Source organism: Salmo trutta, chromosome 12 (genome assembly GCF_901001165.1).
Source record: "Salmo trutta chromosome 12, fSalTru1.1, whole genome shotgun sequence".
Taxonomy (NCBI): Eukaryota; Metazoa; Chordata; class Actinopteri; order Salmoniformes; family Salmonidae; genus Salmo; species Salmo trutta.
In genome coordinates, this window is record NC_042968.1 from 94,410,593 (window position 1) to 94,428,757 (window position 18,165).

At 49.1% G+C, this 18,165-nt stretch overlaps 1 protein-coding gene across 2 annotated transcripts in view; it reads right to left on the bottom strand.

The window, feature by feature from the left end:
- paxbp1 (PAX3 and PAX7 binding protein 1) overlaps positions 1 to 18,165 on the bottom strand; it is a 54,081-nt gene that overhangs the window by 22,317 nt on the left and 13,599 nt on the right. For both annotated transcript variants that reach the window (XM_029770393.1, XM_029770394.1), the window contains exons 4-9: positions 15,975 to 16,205; positions 13,279 to 13,382; positions 11,818 to 12,023; positions 6,801 to 6,990; positions 5,723 to 5,846; positions 2,820 to 2,931 (exon numbers count right to left, since the gene is read on the bottom strand). In XM_029770393.1, coding sequence (XP_029626253.1) covers positions 2,820 to 2,931; positions 5,723 to 5,846; positions 6,801 to 6,990; positions 11,818 to 12,023; positions 13,279 to 13,382; positions 15,975 to 16,205 — 967 coding nt within the window. The remainder of the gene's footprint in view (positions 1 to 2,819; positions 2,932 to 5,722; positions 5,847 to 6,800; positions 6,991 to 11,817; positions 12,024 to 13,278; positions 13,383 to 15,974; positions 16,206 to 18,165) is intronic.

The window sequence follows — 18,165 nt, forward strand, 5'->3', positions numbered from 1 at the left end:
AGGGGACCGGGCAGCGTGGAGGGGACCGGGCAGCGTGGAGGGGACCTGGCAGCGTGGAGGGGAGGGGACCTGGCAGCGTGGAGGGGAGGGGACCTGGCAGCGTGGAGGGGAGGGGACCTGGCAGCGTGGAGGGGAGGGGACCTGGCAGCGCGGAGGGGAGGGGACCTGGCAGCGCGGAGGGGAGGGGACCTGGCAGCGCGGAGGGGAGGGGACCTGGCAGCGCGGAGGGGAGGGGACCTGGCAGCGCGGAGGGGAGGGGACCGGGCAGCGCGGAGGGGAGGGGACCGGGCAGCGCGGAGGGGAGGGGACCGGGCAGCGCGGAGGGGAGGGGACCGGGCAGCGCGGAGGGGAGGGGACCGGGCAGCGCGGAGGGGAGGGGACCGGGCCGCGCGGAGGGGAGGGGACCGGGCCGCGTGTAGGGGAGGGGACCGGGCCGCGTGTAGGGGAGGGGACCGGGCCGCGTGTAGGGGAGGGGACCGGGCCGCGTGTAGGGGAGGGGACCGGGCAGCGGAGGGGAGGGGACCGGGCAGCGTGGAGGGGAGGGGACCGGGCAGCGGAGGGGAGGGGACCGGGCCGCGTGTAGGGGAGGGGACCGGGCCGCGTGTAGGGGAGGGGACCGGGCCGCGTGTAGGGGAGGGGACCGGGCCGCGTGTAGGGGAGGGGACCGGGCAGCGTGTAGGGGAGGGGACCGGGCAGCGTGTAGGGGAGGGGACCGGGCAGCGGAGGGGAGGGGACCGGGCAGCGTGGAGGGGAGGGGACCGGGCAGCGGAGGGGAGGGGAGAGGGCAGCGGAGGGGAGGGGACCGGGCCGCGTGTAGGGGAGGGGACCGGGCCGCGTGTAGGGGAGGGGACCGGGGCAGCGTGTAGGGGAGGGGACCGGGCAGCGTGTAGGGGAGGGGACCGGGCAGCGTGTAGGGGAGGGGACCGGGCAGCGTGGAGGGGAGGGGACCGGGCAGCGTGGAGGGGACTGGGCAGCGTGGAGGGGAGGGGACCGGGCAGCGTGGAGGGGAGGGGACCGGGCAGCGTGGAGGGGAGGGGACCGGGCCGCATAACTAAGTCTGGAGATACCTTCAGCTTTAGAAAGCAATACTCAACTTTTCAAGGATAAATCCCTCTGCCACCATTGGTTGAACTTGTTTCTGGTTTGACAGTGTTGTATTGACAACACCCATTTGGGTCATTCAGAAGTGCTAACAGGAAATGGGGCATGTCAATAAAGCGGTGACCTCCTCTCCTTCAGTGATTGATGCCAACCAGATATTTTACTTTCACCAATCCAGCTCTTTCACATCAGCGCAGATACATATTTACATTTACATTTTAATCATTTAGCAGACGCTCTTATCCAGAGCGACTTACAGTAGTGAATGCATATATTTCATACAATTTCATACATGTTTTTTTTTCTGTGCTGGCCCCCCGAGGGAATCGAACCCACAACCCTGGCGTTGCAAACACCATGCTCTACCAACTGAGCTACAGGGAAGGCCAGATAAAGGAGACGGAGGAGCTTCAGACTATTGAGACTTACCCCAAGGGGAAAAGATGATGGAAGGGGGTTGTGTATTGAGACTCACCCCAAGGAGACGAGACTATGGTAAGGGATGGTATATTGAGACTCAACCCAAGGAGACGAGACTATGGTAGGGGGTTGTATATTGAGACTCACCCCAAGGGGACGAGACTATGGTAGGGGGTTGTATATTGAGACTCACCCCAAGGGGACGAGACTATGGTAGGGGGTTGTATATTGAGACTCACCCCAAGGGGACGAGACTATGGTAAGCGGTTGTATATTGAGACTCACCCCAAGGGGACGAGACTATGGTAGGGGGTTGTATATTGAGACTCACCCCAAGGGGACGAGACTATGGTAAGGGGGGGTTGTATTCACAGCATGCTTGATACCATGAGTACATTCAACATGTGAGAACTACAATTTAACACTATGGAACAGCATAGCTCTGTTTAAAGAGATATTTCAGACGTTTTCATACCTTGGGGGAGTGTCCTGTATCATAGAAGTAAAAACAACTGACAAACTTTGGAAGAAAAAAAAGTGAAATATCCATTTAAAACTATGAGTGAGGGTGGATTCAGCTGTTTAATCTGAGCTCCAGCTAGACACCTATAGGCCCTGGTCTAAAGTAGTGCACTATATATAGGGAATAGGGTGCCATAGGGCTCTGGTCTAAACTAGTGGACTATCTAGGGAATAGGGTGTCATAGGGCCCCGGTCAAAAGTAGTGTACTATATATATATATATATATATATATATATGAAATAGGGTGCCATAGGGCTCTGGTCTAAAGTAGTGGACTATATAGGGAATAGGGTGTCATAGTGCCCTGGTCTAAAGTAGTGGACTATCTAGGGAATAGGGTGCCATAGGGCTCTGGTCTAAAGTAGTGGACTATCTAGGGAATAGGGTGCCATTTGGGGTTAGAGCGTCAGCTAAGGGTAGTACCCTCGTGCCTCCCGCTCTGCGGTCCTCCTGTCTGGCCTTCTCCTGATAGAAAGCCCTCACCTCAACAACATAGTTTTGTTACTATGGTCTATTTATTGCCTTGCCTCCTCACGACATTTGCTCACATTGTATATAGATATATTTTTCTACTGTATTATTGACTGTATGTTTTGTTTATTCCATGTGTAACTCTGTGTTGTTATACGTGTCGAACTGCTTTGCTTTATCTTGGCCAGGTCGCAGTTGTAAATGAGAACTTGTTCTCAACTAAATAAAGGTGAAATAAAAAATAAAATTAAAAAAAGTAAACATTTAAACTGACTGAATATTCATATTTAACGTAGCATCATACCGTCTGGCTTCTCGTTCAGCGATCCTTCTCTGTCTGGCGTGCTCCTGATAGACTGTCCTGTCTCTCCCAAACGAGTCAAGAGACATGAGGTTAGGAGCCATCACAGCCTTACCTGGAAGAGACAGGTCAAAGGTTAGAGACCTGAGGACGGGACAGAGATCCCCTCCCACCTCCACCTGGCTCAAACGCTAGACTACGCCCCACCTGGCTCAGAACCTAGACTGCGCCCCACCCGTCTCAAATTCTAGACTGCGCCCCACCCGTCTCAAACTCTAGACTGCGCCCCACCTGTCTCAAACGCTAGACTGCGCCCCACCTGTCTCAAACGCTAGACTGCGCCCCACCTGTCTCAAATTCTAGACTGCGCCCCACCTGTCTCAAATTCTAGACTGCGCCCCACCCGTCTCAAATTCTAGACTGCGCCCCACCCGTCTCAAATTCTAGACTGCGTCCCACCTGTCTCAAATTCTAGACTACGCCCCACCCGTCTCAAATTCTAGACTGCGCCCCACCTGTCTCAAATTCTAGACTGCGCCCCACCCGTCTCAAATCCTAGACTGCGCCCCACCTGTCTCAAATCCTAGACTGCGCCCCACCTGTCTCAAATTCTAGACTACGCCCCACCTGGCTCAAATCCTAGACTACGCCCCACCTGGCTCAGAACCTAGACTACGCCCCACCTGTCTTAAACTCTAGACTACGCCCCACCTCCAAGCCTACAAATCATTCACCTGACTGAACTAGCCAACAAACAATTTGTACTGACTAAATAAATATGCAATACATTTTTCATGAAAAAGCCATTTCTGCATTTGACACCAGAATCAGAAAAAGTGCTTTATTTACTCATGAATATTAGACGTGTTAATAATTATAAGCCGAACTGATTAATCTAAACCCCTTCTCTGTTTGATTAACTGTCCTGGTCTACTGTCGTAATGCAGAAACATTCTCTGTTTGATTAACTGTCCTGGTCTTCTGTCTTAATGCAGAAACATTCTCTGTTTGATTAACTGTCCTGGTCTACTGTCGTAATGCAGAAATATTCTGTGTTTGATTAACTGTCCTGGTCTACTGTCGTAATGCAGAAACATTCTGTGTTTGATTAACTGTCCTGGTCTACTGTCGTAATGCAGAAACATTCTGTGTTTGATTAACTGTCCTGGTCTACTGTCGTAATGCAGAAACATTCTGTGTTTGATTAACAGTCCTGGTCTACTGTCTTAATGCAGAAACATTCTGTGTTTGATTAACTGTCCTGGTCTACTGTCTTAATGCAGAAACATTCTCAGGTTGATTAACAGTCCTGGTCTACTGTCTTAATGCAGAAATATTCTGTGTTTGATTAACAGTCCTGGTCTTCTGTCTTAATGCAGAAACATTCTCTGTTTGATTAACTGTCCTGGTCTACTGTCGTAATGCAGAAACATTCTGTGTTTGATTAACAGTCCTGGTCTTCTGTCGTAATGCAGAAACATTCTGTGTTTGATTAACAGTCCTGGTCTACTGTCTTAATGCAGAAACATTCTGTGTTTGATTAACAGTCCTGGTTTACTGTCGTAATGCAGAAACATTCTGTGTTTGATTAACAGTCCTGGTCTACTGTCGTAATGCAGAAACATTCTGTGTTTGATTAACTGTCCTGGTCTACTGTCGTAATGCAGAAACATTCTCTGTTTGATTAACTGTCCTGGTCTACTGTCGTAATGCAGAAACATTCTGTGTTTGATTAACTGTCCTGGTCTTCTGTCATCGTTGTTTTGCTTGGATTATCACCGAGACACACAACTATCTTGAATCCACTTAACACTTACCTGTCAGTCTGTGGTCAGCAGCGGCATCCTATCAATTAGCATTCACACTTTAGGACCTATCTGACCGACATCGCGGTCATAGTCTTTTTGGTCAGTGACTTAAAAAAGACTACAGGTCTACAGACAACTACGGACAGACCGTCTGTGGTTCTGTCTAACAGTTATCTCAGCCACAACAGATGGAGGGAGCAAAGCTGAAACAGCTTCGGCCCTCTACACATCACACTGTGCAGTCAGGACTCAGAACAAGCTCACGTCTCCCTCTCTCACCAAACTCACTTGACAACAAGGCTCACACCACTCAGAGACACGGGGAGACAGAGGCCAAGGGAGACACAGGGAGACAGAGGCCAAGGGAGACAGAGGCCAAGGGAGACAGAGACACAGGGAGACAGAGACAGAGGCCAAGGGAGACAGAGACAGAGGCCAAGGGAGACACAGACAGAGGCCAAGGGAGACAGAGGCCAAGGGAGACAGAGGCCAAGGGAGACACAGGGTGACAGAGGCCAAGGGAGACAGAGGCCAAGGGAGACAGAGGCCAAGGGAGACAGAGGCCAAGGGAGACAGAGGCCAAGGGAGACAGAGGCCAAGGGAGACAGAGGCCAAGGGAGACAGAGGGTGACAGAGGCCAAGGGAGACACAGACAGAGGGAGACAGAGGCCAAGGGAGACAGAGACACAGGGAGACACAGACAGAGGCCAAGGGAGACAGAGACACAGGGAGACACAGACAGAGGCCAAGGGAGACAGAGACACAGGGAGACACAGACAGAGGCCAAGGGAGACAGAGGCCAAGGGAGACACAGGGTGACAGAGGCCAAGGGAGACACAGGGTGACAGAGGCCAAGGGAGACAGAGGCCAAGGGAGACACAGGGTGACAGAGGCCAAGGGAGACACAGGGTGACAGAGGCCAAGGGAGACATGAGAAGGGTTTGGGGGTTAACACTTAAGGAAAATAAGAGTGGGGGGGGCGGCTTCTCACACACACACACACACACACACACACACACACACACACACACACACACACACAGAGAGAACCAACGAGGCCGTTCAAGTAAATAATAAAAACCTTCAAGATGGACTGACTTGAAAGGCTTGCAAACTCCGCCGATTCATCTTTAATATCATCCTGGCGCCGCTGGACCAGCCGACAGGCCCGTTGCCTTAGTAACTGGTGCATGGCGCCCTCCAGCTCCGCCACGGTGGGAACCTGAAACATACAAGCCCAAAACGTCACCTCTGACCTCCACAAAGAACACGCCCTGCTCAGGCTGACCGGCCGCCGGGTCACCGGGAGACCTCATTGGTGCAAGGGCCAGAGAGAGCCGCTTGACTGACAGGTGGACACGTCCAATAGCGGTGAGGTGTGAATATAGGACAGGAATATCAGTCAAAGTAAAATGTTGTAGTTCTTTTTTTTTCTTCAAATCGAGGTGTTTTAGTCTGTTCATTTTACATCTATAAAAAAATGGAACCATGTCCAATATCAAAGCTATTTTAGCTTTCCTTCACTAAACAAGTCAGAGCTTTTAGTTTGAACTGTGCAAAAAAAATCACAATGCCCTCAGCCCCCACACCAAAGAGACTCCATTGACCATCATGCATCATTCCTCTAAGGAAGAGCTGAAGGAGGAAGTGAGCGTTAGAGAGAGAGAGAGAGAGAGAGAGAGAGAGAGAGAGAGAGAGAGAGAGAGAGAGAGAGAGAGAGAGAGAGAGAGAGAGAGAGAGAAGGTGATGGTCAGTTTAGCTAGCAGGTTCATGGAGAACTAGGGTCCTCCTCCTCCCTCTCTCTGGAGTCACACCTTGAAAACATCTGCTGTAGAACTAACACCAGTCAGATGTTAAGATGAAATAAAACATTACAGTTTATGAGAAATATTGTAGCGGTTTATATAGTTCGTAAATACAGACACTCACTACTAATGAGTATCCGAGCCATTCAGTTAAAAGATCAACAAATAAATTGCTCTAAACTAAAACAATAAAAGACAAGTTGATTTCTGCTTTAAATAAGATATAAAACTATTTTTTTTACATCAAAAGTACATATCAAATTGTTATGTTACTATTTGAAAAAAAATATGTATATTAACTCAGAACGAGAGAAAGAGAAGGAAAAAAATAACATAAAATGAAGAAGAGAGGCAGAGAATTTCTCCCTTACCTTTTCACCGAAACACTCAAGCAAGTCTCGAACATACCCTCGCATCTCTTGCAAGAATTTATACTGTTCTGCGTCGTCATTGGATGAACCCTCGAGCCGGCGAATGGTGTTCTGAGCTGCCTCGAGTTCTTCCTGGATCTGATCGTAGCGCTTAGCATTAGCATCATGCCCCACACGCATCTGGCTCAGCCTAGAGATAAAAGACAGACACGAGACAGACCGGGTGAGTTGAGTGGATGTGAGCCTACAGACAGACAGGAGAGAGAGAGAGGGTGAGTTGAGTGGATGTGAGCCTACAGACAGACAGGAGAGAGAGAGGGTGAGTTGAGTGGATGTGAGCCTACAGACAGACAGGAGAGAGAGAGGGTGAGTTGAGTGGATGTGAGCCTACAGACAGACACGAGACAGACCGGGTGAGTTGAGTGGATGTGAGCCTACAGACAGACAGGAGAGAGAGAGGGTGAGTTGAGTGGATGTGAGCCTACAGACAGACAGGAGAAAGAGAGGGTGAGTTGAGTGGATGTGAGCCTACAGACAGACAGGAGAGAGAGAGGGTGAGTTGAGTGGACGTGAGCCTACAGACAGACAGGAGAGAGAGAGGGTGAGTTGAGTGGATGTGAGCCTACAGACAGACAGGAGAGAGAGAGGGTGAGTTGAGTGGATGTGAGCCTACAGACAGACAGGAGAGAGAGAGGGTGAGTTGAGTGGATGTGAGCCTACAGACAGACAGGAGAGAGAGAGGGTGAGTTGAGTGGATGTGAGCCTACAGACAGACAGGAGAGAGAGAGGGTGAGTTGAGTGGATGTGAGCCTACAGACAGACAGGAGAGAGAGAGGGTGAGTTGAGTGGACGTGAGCCTACAGACAGACAGGAGACAGACCGGGTGAGTTGAGTGGATGTGAGCCTACAGACAGACAGGAGAGAGAGAGAGGGTGAGTTGAGTGGATGTGAGCCTACAGACAGACAGGAGAGAGAGAGGGTGAGCGCTGTAAAGTTAACCCACCAAGAGATTGGTTTACAGTCGGTCTAACAACTTAAGTGGTATTCTATTGGTCGACAGAGCTTTGATCAGACTAACTACAAACCAGCTTTTAGCAGGACTGGAGTTTGGTCTGGGACAGAGTACAGGACTGACCAAAGGGTCATGTAGAATGGTAGATCATAAAGGGAGGTAAACCAGGTGAGATTGGGGGGAGGGGGGGGGACAGGTGAGAGCTACACCTGGAAAACCTTTTGTTTCCAGCAGCCCAGACAACACCGCTTCTAGCTGGCTAGGATTCCAGTAACGGCGTAGTGGAACGGGAAGGTAAGGACCACATCACGGTAGACCAGTGATTCTTCAACTGGTTGACCCGCTGGACCCAAATTGAAATCAGGTTGTCTCAGTTGTGATCCAATACTCACGTCAAAAAAAAAAAAAAGTGTTTTGGTCCCCCCCCAAAAAAACGCTATATTCATAGTAAATGTACCAATTATATGAAGAAGGGAACAGTCACACCTTTCCAATGTCAATAATTCAATTTTACTCATATTCTTGAAGAATGCTAAGCTTTCGATGAAGAATGCTAATCCACCAAATAGCGCTGCTAATAACATACTGTGATGGACGAAAAATAGTTCAGATGTCATATTATTAAAATGTTCATTTTCATTTCTAACCTGGTTTAAGGCGTTTAACTTCAGACTGGAGTATTTTTTTTATTAATAATATTTGTTATTTTTCTTAACTCAAGACCCATTCAAAACCTAATTTGGGTCGCGACCCACCAGTAGAGAAGCGCTGGAGTAGAGTACTGGATCTGGTAGGTACCTGTCTGAGCATACGGTGCAGTCGGAAAGTGTTCAGACCCCTTCACTTTTTCCACATTTTGTTACGTTACAGCCTTATTTAAAAATATATATATATTTTTTTAAATCCATCAATCTACACACAATAGCCCATAATAAAAATGTAAAAAGCAAAAACAACAAACACCTTATTTTCAGTATTCAGACCCTTTGCTATGAGACTCTAAATTGAGCTCAGGTGCATCCTGTTTCCATTGATTATCCTTGAGATGTTTCTACAACTTGATTGGAGTCCACTTGTGGTCAATTCAATTGATTGGACATGATTTGGAAAGACACACACCTGTCTATATAAGGTCCCACAGTTGACAGTGCATGTCAGAGGAAAAACCAAGCCAGACTGGATTGCGTCGAGACATAGATCTGGGGAAGGGTACCAAAACATTTCTGCAGCATTGAAGGTCCCCAACAACACAGTGGCCATCATTCTTAAATGGAAGAAGTTCAGAACCACCAAGACTCTTCATAGAGCTGGCTGCCCGGCCAAACTAAGCAATCGGGGGAGAATGGTCACTCTGACAAAACTCCAGAGTTCCTCTGTGGAGATGGGAGAAACATCCAGAAGGACAACCATCTCTGCAGCACTCCACCAATCAGGCCTTTATGGTAGTGGCCAGACGTAGCTTTTACTGAGAAGTGGCTTCCATGACAGCCCGCTTGGAGTTTGCCAAAAGGCACCTAAAGACTCTCAGACCATGAAACAAGATTCTCTGGTCTGATGAAACCAAGATTGAACTCTTTGGCCTGAATGCCAAGCGTCACGTCTGGAGGAAACCTGGCACCATCCCTACGGTGAAGCATGGTGGTGGCAGCATCATGCTGTAGAGATGTTTTTCAGCAGCAGGGACTGTAAGACTAGTCAGGATCGAGGGAACACAGGAGTGGCTTTGGGACAAGTCTCTGAATGGTCCAGCCAGAGCCCGGACTTGAACCCGATCGAACATCTCTGGAGAGACCTGAAAATAGCTGTGCAGCGACGCTCCTCATCCAACCTGACAGAGCTTGAGAGGCTCTGCAGAGAAGAATGGGAGAAACTCCCCAAATACAGGTGTGCCAAGCTTGTAGCGTCATACCCAAGAAGACTCAAGGCTGTAATCGCTGCCAAAGGTACTTCAACAAAGTACTGAGTAAAGGGTCTGAATACTTATGTAATGTGATTTTTCTGTTTTTTTTATTTATAGAACCAGTTTTTACTTTGTCATTACGGGGTAGTGTGTGTCGATTGATGAAGGAAAAAAACTACTTCCAGAAGGAAGGAAAACTACTTGTAATCATTTTAGAATAAGGCTGTAACGTCTAATCATTTTAGAATAAGACTGTAACGTCTAATCATTTTAGAATAAGGCTGTAACGTCTAATCATTTTAGAATAAGGCTGTAACGTCTAATCATTTTAGAATAAGGCTGTAACGTCTAATCATTTTAGAATAAGGCTGTAACGTCTAATCATTTTAGAATAAGGCTGTAACGTCTAATCATTTTAGAATAAGGCTGTAACGTCTAATCATTTTAGAATAAGGCTGTAACGTCTAATCATTTTAGAATAAGGCTGTAACGTAACAAAATGTGGGAAAAGTAAAAGGGGCTGAATACTTTGAAATGCACCAGTAGGGTCAGTAGTGACGGGTGAGAGGTCACCATTAGGGTCAGTAGTGAGAGGTGAGAGGTCACCAGTAGGGTCAGTAGTGAGAGGTGAGAGGTCACCATTAGGGTCAGTAGTGACGGGTGAGAGGTCACCATTAGGGTCAGTAGTGACGGGTGAGAGGTCACCAGTAGGGTCAGTAGTGAGAGGTCACCAGTAGGGTCAGTAGTGAGAGGTGAGAGGTCACCATTAGGGTCAGTAGTGACGGGTGAGAGGTCACCATTAGGGTCAGTAGTGACGGGTGAGAGGTCACCAGTAGGGTCAGTAGTGAGAGGTGAGAGGTCACCAGTAGGGTCAGTAGTGACGGGTGAGAGGTCACCAGTAGGGTCAGTAGTGAGAGGTGAGAGGTCACCAGTAGGGTGAGAGGTGAGAGGTCACCAGTAGGGTCAGTAGTGAGAGGTGAGAGGTCACCAGTAGGGTGAGAGGTCACCAGTAGGGTGAGAGGTGAGAGGTCACCAGTAGGGTCAGTAGTGACAGGTCACCAGTAGGGTCAGTAGTGACAGGTCACCAGTAGGGTCAGTAGTGACAGGTCACCAGTAGGGTCAGTAGTGACAGGTCACCAGTAGGGTCAGTAGTGAGAGGTCACCAGTAGGGTCAGTAGTGAGAGGTCACCAGTAGGGTCAGTAGTGACAGGTCACCAGTAGGGTCAGTAGTGAGAGGTGAGAGGTCACCAGTAGGGTCAGTAGTGAGAGGTCACCAGTAGGGTCAGTAGTGAGAGGTCACCAGTAGGGTCAGTAGTGACAGGTCACCAGTAGGGTCAGTAGTGACAGGTCACCAGTAGGGTCAGTAGTGACAGGTCACCAGTAGGGTCAGTAGTGACAGGTCACCAGTAGGGTCAGTAGTGACAGGTCACCAGTAGGGTCAGTAGTGAGAGGTCACCATTAGGGTCAGTAGTGAGAGGTCACCATTAGGGTCAGTAGTGAGAGGTCACCATTAGGGTCAGTAGTGAGAGGTCACCAGTAGGGTCAGTAGTGAGAGGTGAGAGGTCACCAGTAGGGTCAGTAGTGAGAGGTGAGAGGTCACCAGTAGGGTCAGTAGTGAGAGGTGAGAGGTCACCAGTAGGGTCAGTAGTGAGAGGTGAGAGGTCACCATTAGGGTCAGTAGTGACGGGTGAGAGGTCACCATTAGGGTCAGTAGTGACGGGTGAGAGGTCACCATTAGGGTCAGTAGTGACGGGTGAGAGGTCACCAGTAGGGTCAGTAGTGACGGGTGAGAGGTCACCAGTAGGGTCAGTAGTGACGGGTGAGAGGTCACCATTAGGGTCAGTAGTGAGAGGTGAGAGGTCACCATTAGGGTCAGTAGTGAGAGGTGAGAGGTCACCAGTAGGGTCAGTAGTGACGGGTGAGAGGTCACCAGTAGGGTCAGTAGTGACGGGTGAGAGGTCACCATTAGGGTCAGTAGTGAGAGGTCACCATTAGGGTCAGTAGTGAGAGGTGAGAGGTGAGAGGTCACCAGTAGGGTCAGTAGTGACGGGTGAGAGGTGAGAGGTCACCAGTAGGGTCAGTAGTGTACTGGATCGTTCAGGTACCTGTCTCTGAGGCGTGTCTTGACCAGGTCAGTAGTGACGGGTGAGAGGTCACCACCAGGGGCGCTGTAGACCAGTGTGCAGCCCTCAGCCTTGCTGCTGTAGGAGTAGGGCAGGCCGTAGCTGGAGCTGTAGGGCTGCTGGGGGTCGTAGCTGCTGCTGCTCTGGTAGTACAAGCTACCGTTGTCCTCTGGCTGGCAGGACTGGACCTACACAACAACAACATCATACGTACAGTGGGTGTTTACCTGGGGGGGATGCTGGTGTGTTACCTGGGGGGGATGCTGGTGTGTTACCTGGAGGGGGGGGTTGGTGTGTTACCTGGGGGGGGGGGTGCTGGTGTGTTACCTGGGGGGGGTGCCGGTGGGTGTGTTACCTGGGGGGGTGCCGGTGGGTGTGTTACCTGGGGGGGGTGCCGGTGGGTGTGTTACCTGGGGGGGATGCCGGTGGGTGTGTTACCTGGGGGGGATGCCAGTGGGTGTGTTACCTGGGGGGGATGCCGGTGGGTGTGTTACCTGGGGGGGATGCCGGTGGGTGTGTTACCTGGGGGGGATGCCGGTGGGTGTGTTACCTGGGGGGATGCCGGTGGGTGTGTTACCTGGGGGGGATGCCGGTGGGTGTGTTACCTGGGGGGGTGCTGGTGGGTGTGTTACCTGGGGGGGATGCTGGTGGGTGTGTTACCTGGGGGGGATGCTGGTGGGTGTGTTACCTGGGGGGGATGCTGGTGGGTGTGTTACCTGGGGGGGATGCTGGTGGGTGTGTTACCTGGGGGGGATGCTGGTGGGTGTGTTACCTGGGGGGGATGCTGGTGGGTGTGTTACCTGGGGGGATGCTGGTGTGGGGGGGATGCTGGTGGGTGTGTTACCTGGGGGGGATGCTGGTAGGTGTGTTACCTGGGGGGGGATGCTGGTGGGTGTGTTACCTGGGGGGGATGCTGGTGGGTGTGTTACCTGGGGGGGGGGTGCTGGTGGGTGTGTTACCTGGGGGGGGATGCTGGTGTGTGTGTTACCTGGGGGGGATGCTGGTGTGTGTGTTACCTGGGGGGGATGCTGGTGTGTGTGTTACCTGGGGGGGATGCTGGTAGGTGTGTTACCTGGGGGGGATGCTGGTGTGGGGGGGATGCTGGTGGGTGTGTTACCTGGGGGGGATGCTGGTGGGTGTGTTACCTGGGGGGATGCTGGTGGGTGTGTTACCTGGGGGGATGCTGGTGTGGGGGGATGCTGGTGGGTGTGTTACCTGGGGGGGATGCTGGTAGGTGTGTTACCTGGGGGGGGATGCTGGTGGGTGTGTTACCTGGGGGGGGATGCTGGTGGGTGTGTTACCTGGGGGGGATGCTGGTGGGTGTGTTACCTGGGGGGGATGCTGGTGTGTGTGTTACCTGGGGGGGATGCTGGTGTGTGTGTTACCTGGGGGTGATGCTGGTGTGTGTGTTACCTGGGGGGGTGATGCTGGTGTGTGTGTTACCTGGGGGATGCTGATCCCTTTGCGTATCTGCTCCTGTTCCCAGCGTGATACCTCCTCATCCTGACCTCCTGTATCCAACGCCTCGTCATCACTACCCTCTATACCTAGTGGAGGAGGGAGAGAGAGAGACAGAGAAAGACAGAGAGAGACAGAGAGAGACAGAGAGAGACAGAGAGAGACAGAGAGAGACAGAGACAGAAAGACAGAGAGACAGAGAGAGAAAGACAGAGAGAGACAGACAGAGAGAGACAGAGAGAGACAGAGAGAGACAGAGAGAGAGAGAGAGAAAGACAGAGAGAGAGAGAGAGAAAGACAGAGAGAGACAGAGAGAGACAGAGAGAGACAGAGAGAGACAGAGAGAGACAGAGAGAGACAGAGAGAGACAGAGGGGGAAGGGACAGGGTGGGGAATGGTTACAGTGCCTTCAGAAAGTATTCCTACCCCTTGACTTACTCCACATTTTGTTGTGATACAGCTTAAAAATCTAATTTGATCAAATAAAATACACAATATCTCCCATCTACACACAATGCCCCATAAAGACAAAGTGAAAACATGTTTTTAGAAATGTTTGAAAATACATTGAAAATGACATCTCATTTACATAAGTATTCACACCTCCCTGAGTCAATACATGTTAGAATCATCTTTGGCAGCGATTACAGCTGTGAGTCTCTTTCTGGGTCAGGCTCTAAGAGCTGTGAGTCTCTTTCTGGGTCAGGCTCTAAGAGCTGTGAGTCTCTTTCTGGGTCAGGCTCTAAGAGCTGTGAGTCTCTTTCTGGGTCAGGCTCTAAGAGCTGTGAGTCTCTTTCTGGGTCAGGCTCTAAGAGCTGTGAGTCTCTTTCTGGGTCAGGCTCTAAGAGCTGGGAGTCTTGTCAAGTTGATTGTTGATCATTGCTAAGTAGCCATTTTCAAGTCTTGCCATAGATTTTCAAGCAGTAGTAGTATATGGGTAGTGTAGTAGTAGTAGTAGTAGTAGTATATGGGTAGTGTAGTAGTAGTAGTAGTAGTAGTAGTATATGGGTAGTGTAGTAGTAGTAGTAGTAGTAGTAGTATATGGGTAGTGTAGTAGTAGTAGTAGTAGTAGTAGTAGTATATGGGTAGTGTATTAGTAGTAGTAGTAGTAGTATATGGGTAGTGTAGTAGTAGTAGTCGTAGTAGTAGTATATTGGTAGTGCAGTAGTATAGTGTTAGTGTAGCAGTGGTAGTGTAGCAGTAGTATTAGTATATTGGTGGTAGTATAAGTGGTAGATTGGTAGTAGTAGTATAAGTAGTATATTGTGGTAGTAGTAGTAGTATATTGTGGTAGTAGTAGTAGTATATTGTGGTAGTAGTAGTAGTATATTGGTAGTAGTAGTAGTATATTGGTAGTAGTAGTAGTATATTGGTAGTAGTATAAGAGGTATATTGGTAGTGTAGTAGTATGTTGGTAGTGATAGATTGGTAGTTGTATATTGGTAGTAGTATAGGTAGTATATTGGTAGTAGTAGTATATTGGTAGTAGTAGTATATTGGTAGGAGTAGTATAAGTAGTAGATTGGTAGTGTAGTAGTAGTGTAGTAGTATGTTGGTAGTATAAGTAGTAGATTGGTAGTATATTGGTAGTGTAGTAGTATGTTGGTAGTATAAGTAGTAGATTGGTAGTAGTAGTATTATTAGTAGTAGTATATTGGTAGTGTAGTAGTATGTTGGTAGTGGTAGTATGTTGGTAGTGGTAGATTGGTAGTAGTAGTAGTAGAGGTAGTATATTGGTAGTAGTAGTATATTGGTAGTAGTAGTATAAGTAGTGTATTGGTAGTAGTAGTATATTGGTAGCAGTAGTATAAGTAGTATATTGGTAGTGTAGTAGTAGTATAAGTAGTGTATTGGTAGTAGTAGTATTAGTAGTATATTGGTAGTGTAGTAGTATGTTGGTAGTGGTAGTATGTTGATAGTGGTAGATTGGTAGTAGTAGTAGTAGAGGTAGTATATTGGTAGTAGTAGTATAAGTAGTGTATTGGTAGTAGTAGTATAAGTAGTGTATTGGTAGTAGTAGTATAAGTAGTATATTGGTAGTGTAGTAGTAGTATAAGTAGTGTATTGGTAGTAGTAGTAGTATAAGTAGTATATTGGTAGTGTAGTAGTATAAGTAGTGTATTGGTAGTAGTAGTATAAGTAGTGTATTTGTAGTAGTAGTATAAGTAGTGTATTGGTAGTAGTAGTATAAGTAGTGTATTGGTAGTAGTAGTATAAGTAGTATATTGGTAGTGGTAGTATATGTAGTATATTGGTAGTGTAGTAGTAGTAGTGTATTGGTAGTAGTAGTATAAGTAGTATATTGGTAGTGTAGTAGTAGTAGTAGTAGTAGTAGTATAAGTAGTATATTGGTAGTGTAGTAGTAGTAGTGTATTGGTAGTGTAGTAGTAGTAGTAGTAGTAGTAGTAGTAGTAGTAGTATAAGTAGTGTATTGGTAGTAGTAGTATAAGTAGTGTATTGGTAGTAGTAGTATAAGTAGTGTATTGGTAGTAGTATATTGGTAGTGTAGTAGTAGTAGTAGTAGTAGTAGTAGTAGTAGTAGTAGTAGTCCCTGTGGAAAGCTTTTGACACCTTGTCGACGTCCACACCCTGACGAATTGAGGCTGTTCTGAGGGCAAAAGGGAAGGTGCGACTCGATACGTGGCCTAACGTTTGGTACAGTCAGCGTAAATGTAACCAACCTATCTCCTCTGCTATCCTGGTCCTCTGGCTCTTGTTCTTGACTCCACTGAAGCTGATCCTCTTCTCATCTTCGTCTTCGTCGTCGCTCCCGTCTCCCTCCTCTTCCTCCTCTCGGACCAGACGCTTCTTGGGCGTGTCCGTCTCCACCAGTGGGGCGTCGCCGCCTAGCTCCCTGGCCATCTGACGACGCTTCCTTGCCGCGTGGATGAAAGCCGCGTCCGGAATCTCACCTGGACAGGACAGAGGTTAGGAGTCAGTAAGATTAAAAGGTGAAGATGGTTTCTAGCATGGTCTCAGATCTGTTTGTGCCATCATCTCAACCGGCTTGTCACTCTATTGTCAGGACCAAACATGTTAAGACATGTCAAGGAGTTGACATAATGGCAGTGGGGGGTTTACCAGGGTGGGACATTAACACCCACCAAAATGCGGGTAGATTTTGTCATTGGTGGGTAGAAGAGCATTTTGAAGAGCATTTTGGGAACCGTTTGTTTACTTCGATCCAAAAAAGACCACATATAGAAGTTGTTTGAATGAACCCAAAAGGCTACTACAGTGAGACTTTGCCCTTGTGTTTTTTGGGGGGCTAGTTACATTGTTCTGTTCACACACAAACTAGGTTGTTGTTTTCCAATGTTTGATTGAGTTTGCTGCAACTGTCTTCTTCCTAGCAAAGAGCAGAATTTCATTCATTTATAATCATGTTTCCATGCACAGTTTTTAATGCATATCACGACAGCTGTGATGGAAACAGGACATTTCAGTACAATTATAATAAATGCAGACAGATAATGTTTGTTCGACAGGGTGGGATCTATTTTGTATCGGTAAAATAAACAATGCGAGAGTTGTACCCCTTTCAAAAAACCTACACTCGATCCCTCCGATGTCAACAACTACAGACCAGTATCCCTTCTTTCTTTTCTCTCCAAAACTCTTGAACGTGCCGTCCTTGGCCAGCTCTCCTGCTATCTCTCTCAGAATGACCTTCTTGATCCTAATCACTCAGGTTTCAAGACTGGTCATTCAACTGAGACTGCTCTTCTCTGTGTCACGGAGGCTCTCCGCACTGCTAAAGCTAACTCTCTTTCCTCTGCTCTCATCCTTCTAGACCTATCGGCTGCCTTTGATACGGTGAACCATCAGATCCTCCTCTCCACCCTCTGAGTTGGGCATCTCCGGCGCGGCTCACTCTTGGATTGCGTCCTACCTGACAGGTCGCTCCTACCAGGTGGCGTGGCGAGAATCTGTCTCCGCACAACGTGCTCTCACCACTGGTGTCCCCCAGGGCTCAGTTCTAGGCCCTCTCCTATTCTCGCTATACACCAAGTCACTTGGCTCTGTCATATCCTCACACGGTCTCTCCTATCATTGCTACGCAGACGACACACAATTAATCTTCTCCTTTCCCCCTTCTGATAACCAGGTGGCGAATCGCATCTCTGCATGTCTGGCAGACATATCAGTGTGGATGACGGATCACCACCTCAAGCTGAACCTCGGCAAGACAGAGCTGCTTTTCCTCCCGGGGAAGGACTGCCCGTTCCATGATCTCGCCATCACGGTTGACAACTACATTGTGTCCTCCTCCCAGAGTGCTAAGAGCCTCGGCGTGACCCTGGACAACACCCTGTCGTTCTCCACAACATCAAGGCGGTGACCCGATCCTGTAGGTTCATGCTCTACAACATTCGCAGAGTACGACCCTGCCTTACACAGGAAGCGGCGCAGGTCCTAATCCAGGCACTTGTCATCTCCTGTCTGGATTACTGCAACTCGCTGTTGGCGGGGCTCCCTGCCTGTGCCATTAAACCCCTACAACTCATCCAGAACGCCGCAGCCCGTCTGGTGTTCAACCTTCCCAAGTTCTCTCACGTCACCCCGCTCCTCCGGTCTCTCCACTGGCTTCCAGTTGAAGCTCGCATCCGCTACAAGACCATGGTGCTTGCCTACGGAGCTGTGAGGGGAACGGCACCTCCGTACCTTCAGGCTCTGATCAGGCCCTACACCCAAACAAGGGCACTGCGTTCATCCACCTCTGGCCTGCTCGCCTCCCTACCTCTGTGGAAGCACAGTTCCCGCTCAGCCCAGTCAAAACTGTTCGCTGCTCTGGCACCCCAATGGTGGAACAAGCTCCCTCACGACACCAGAACAGCGGAGTCAATCACCACCTTCCGGAGACACCTGAAA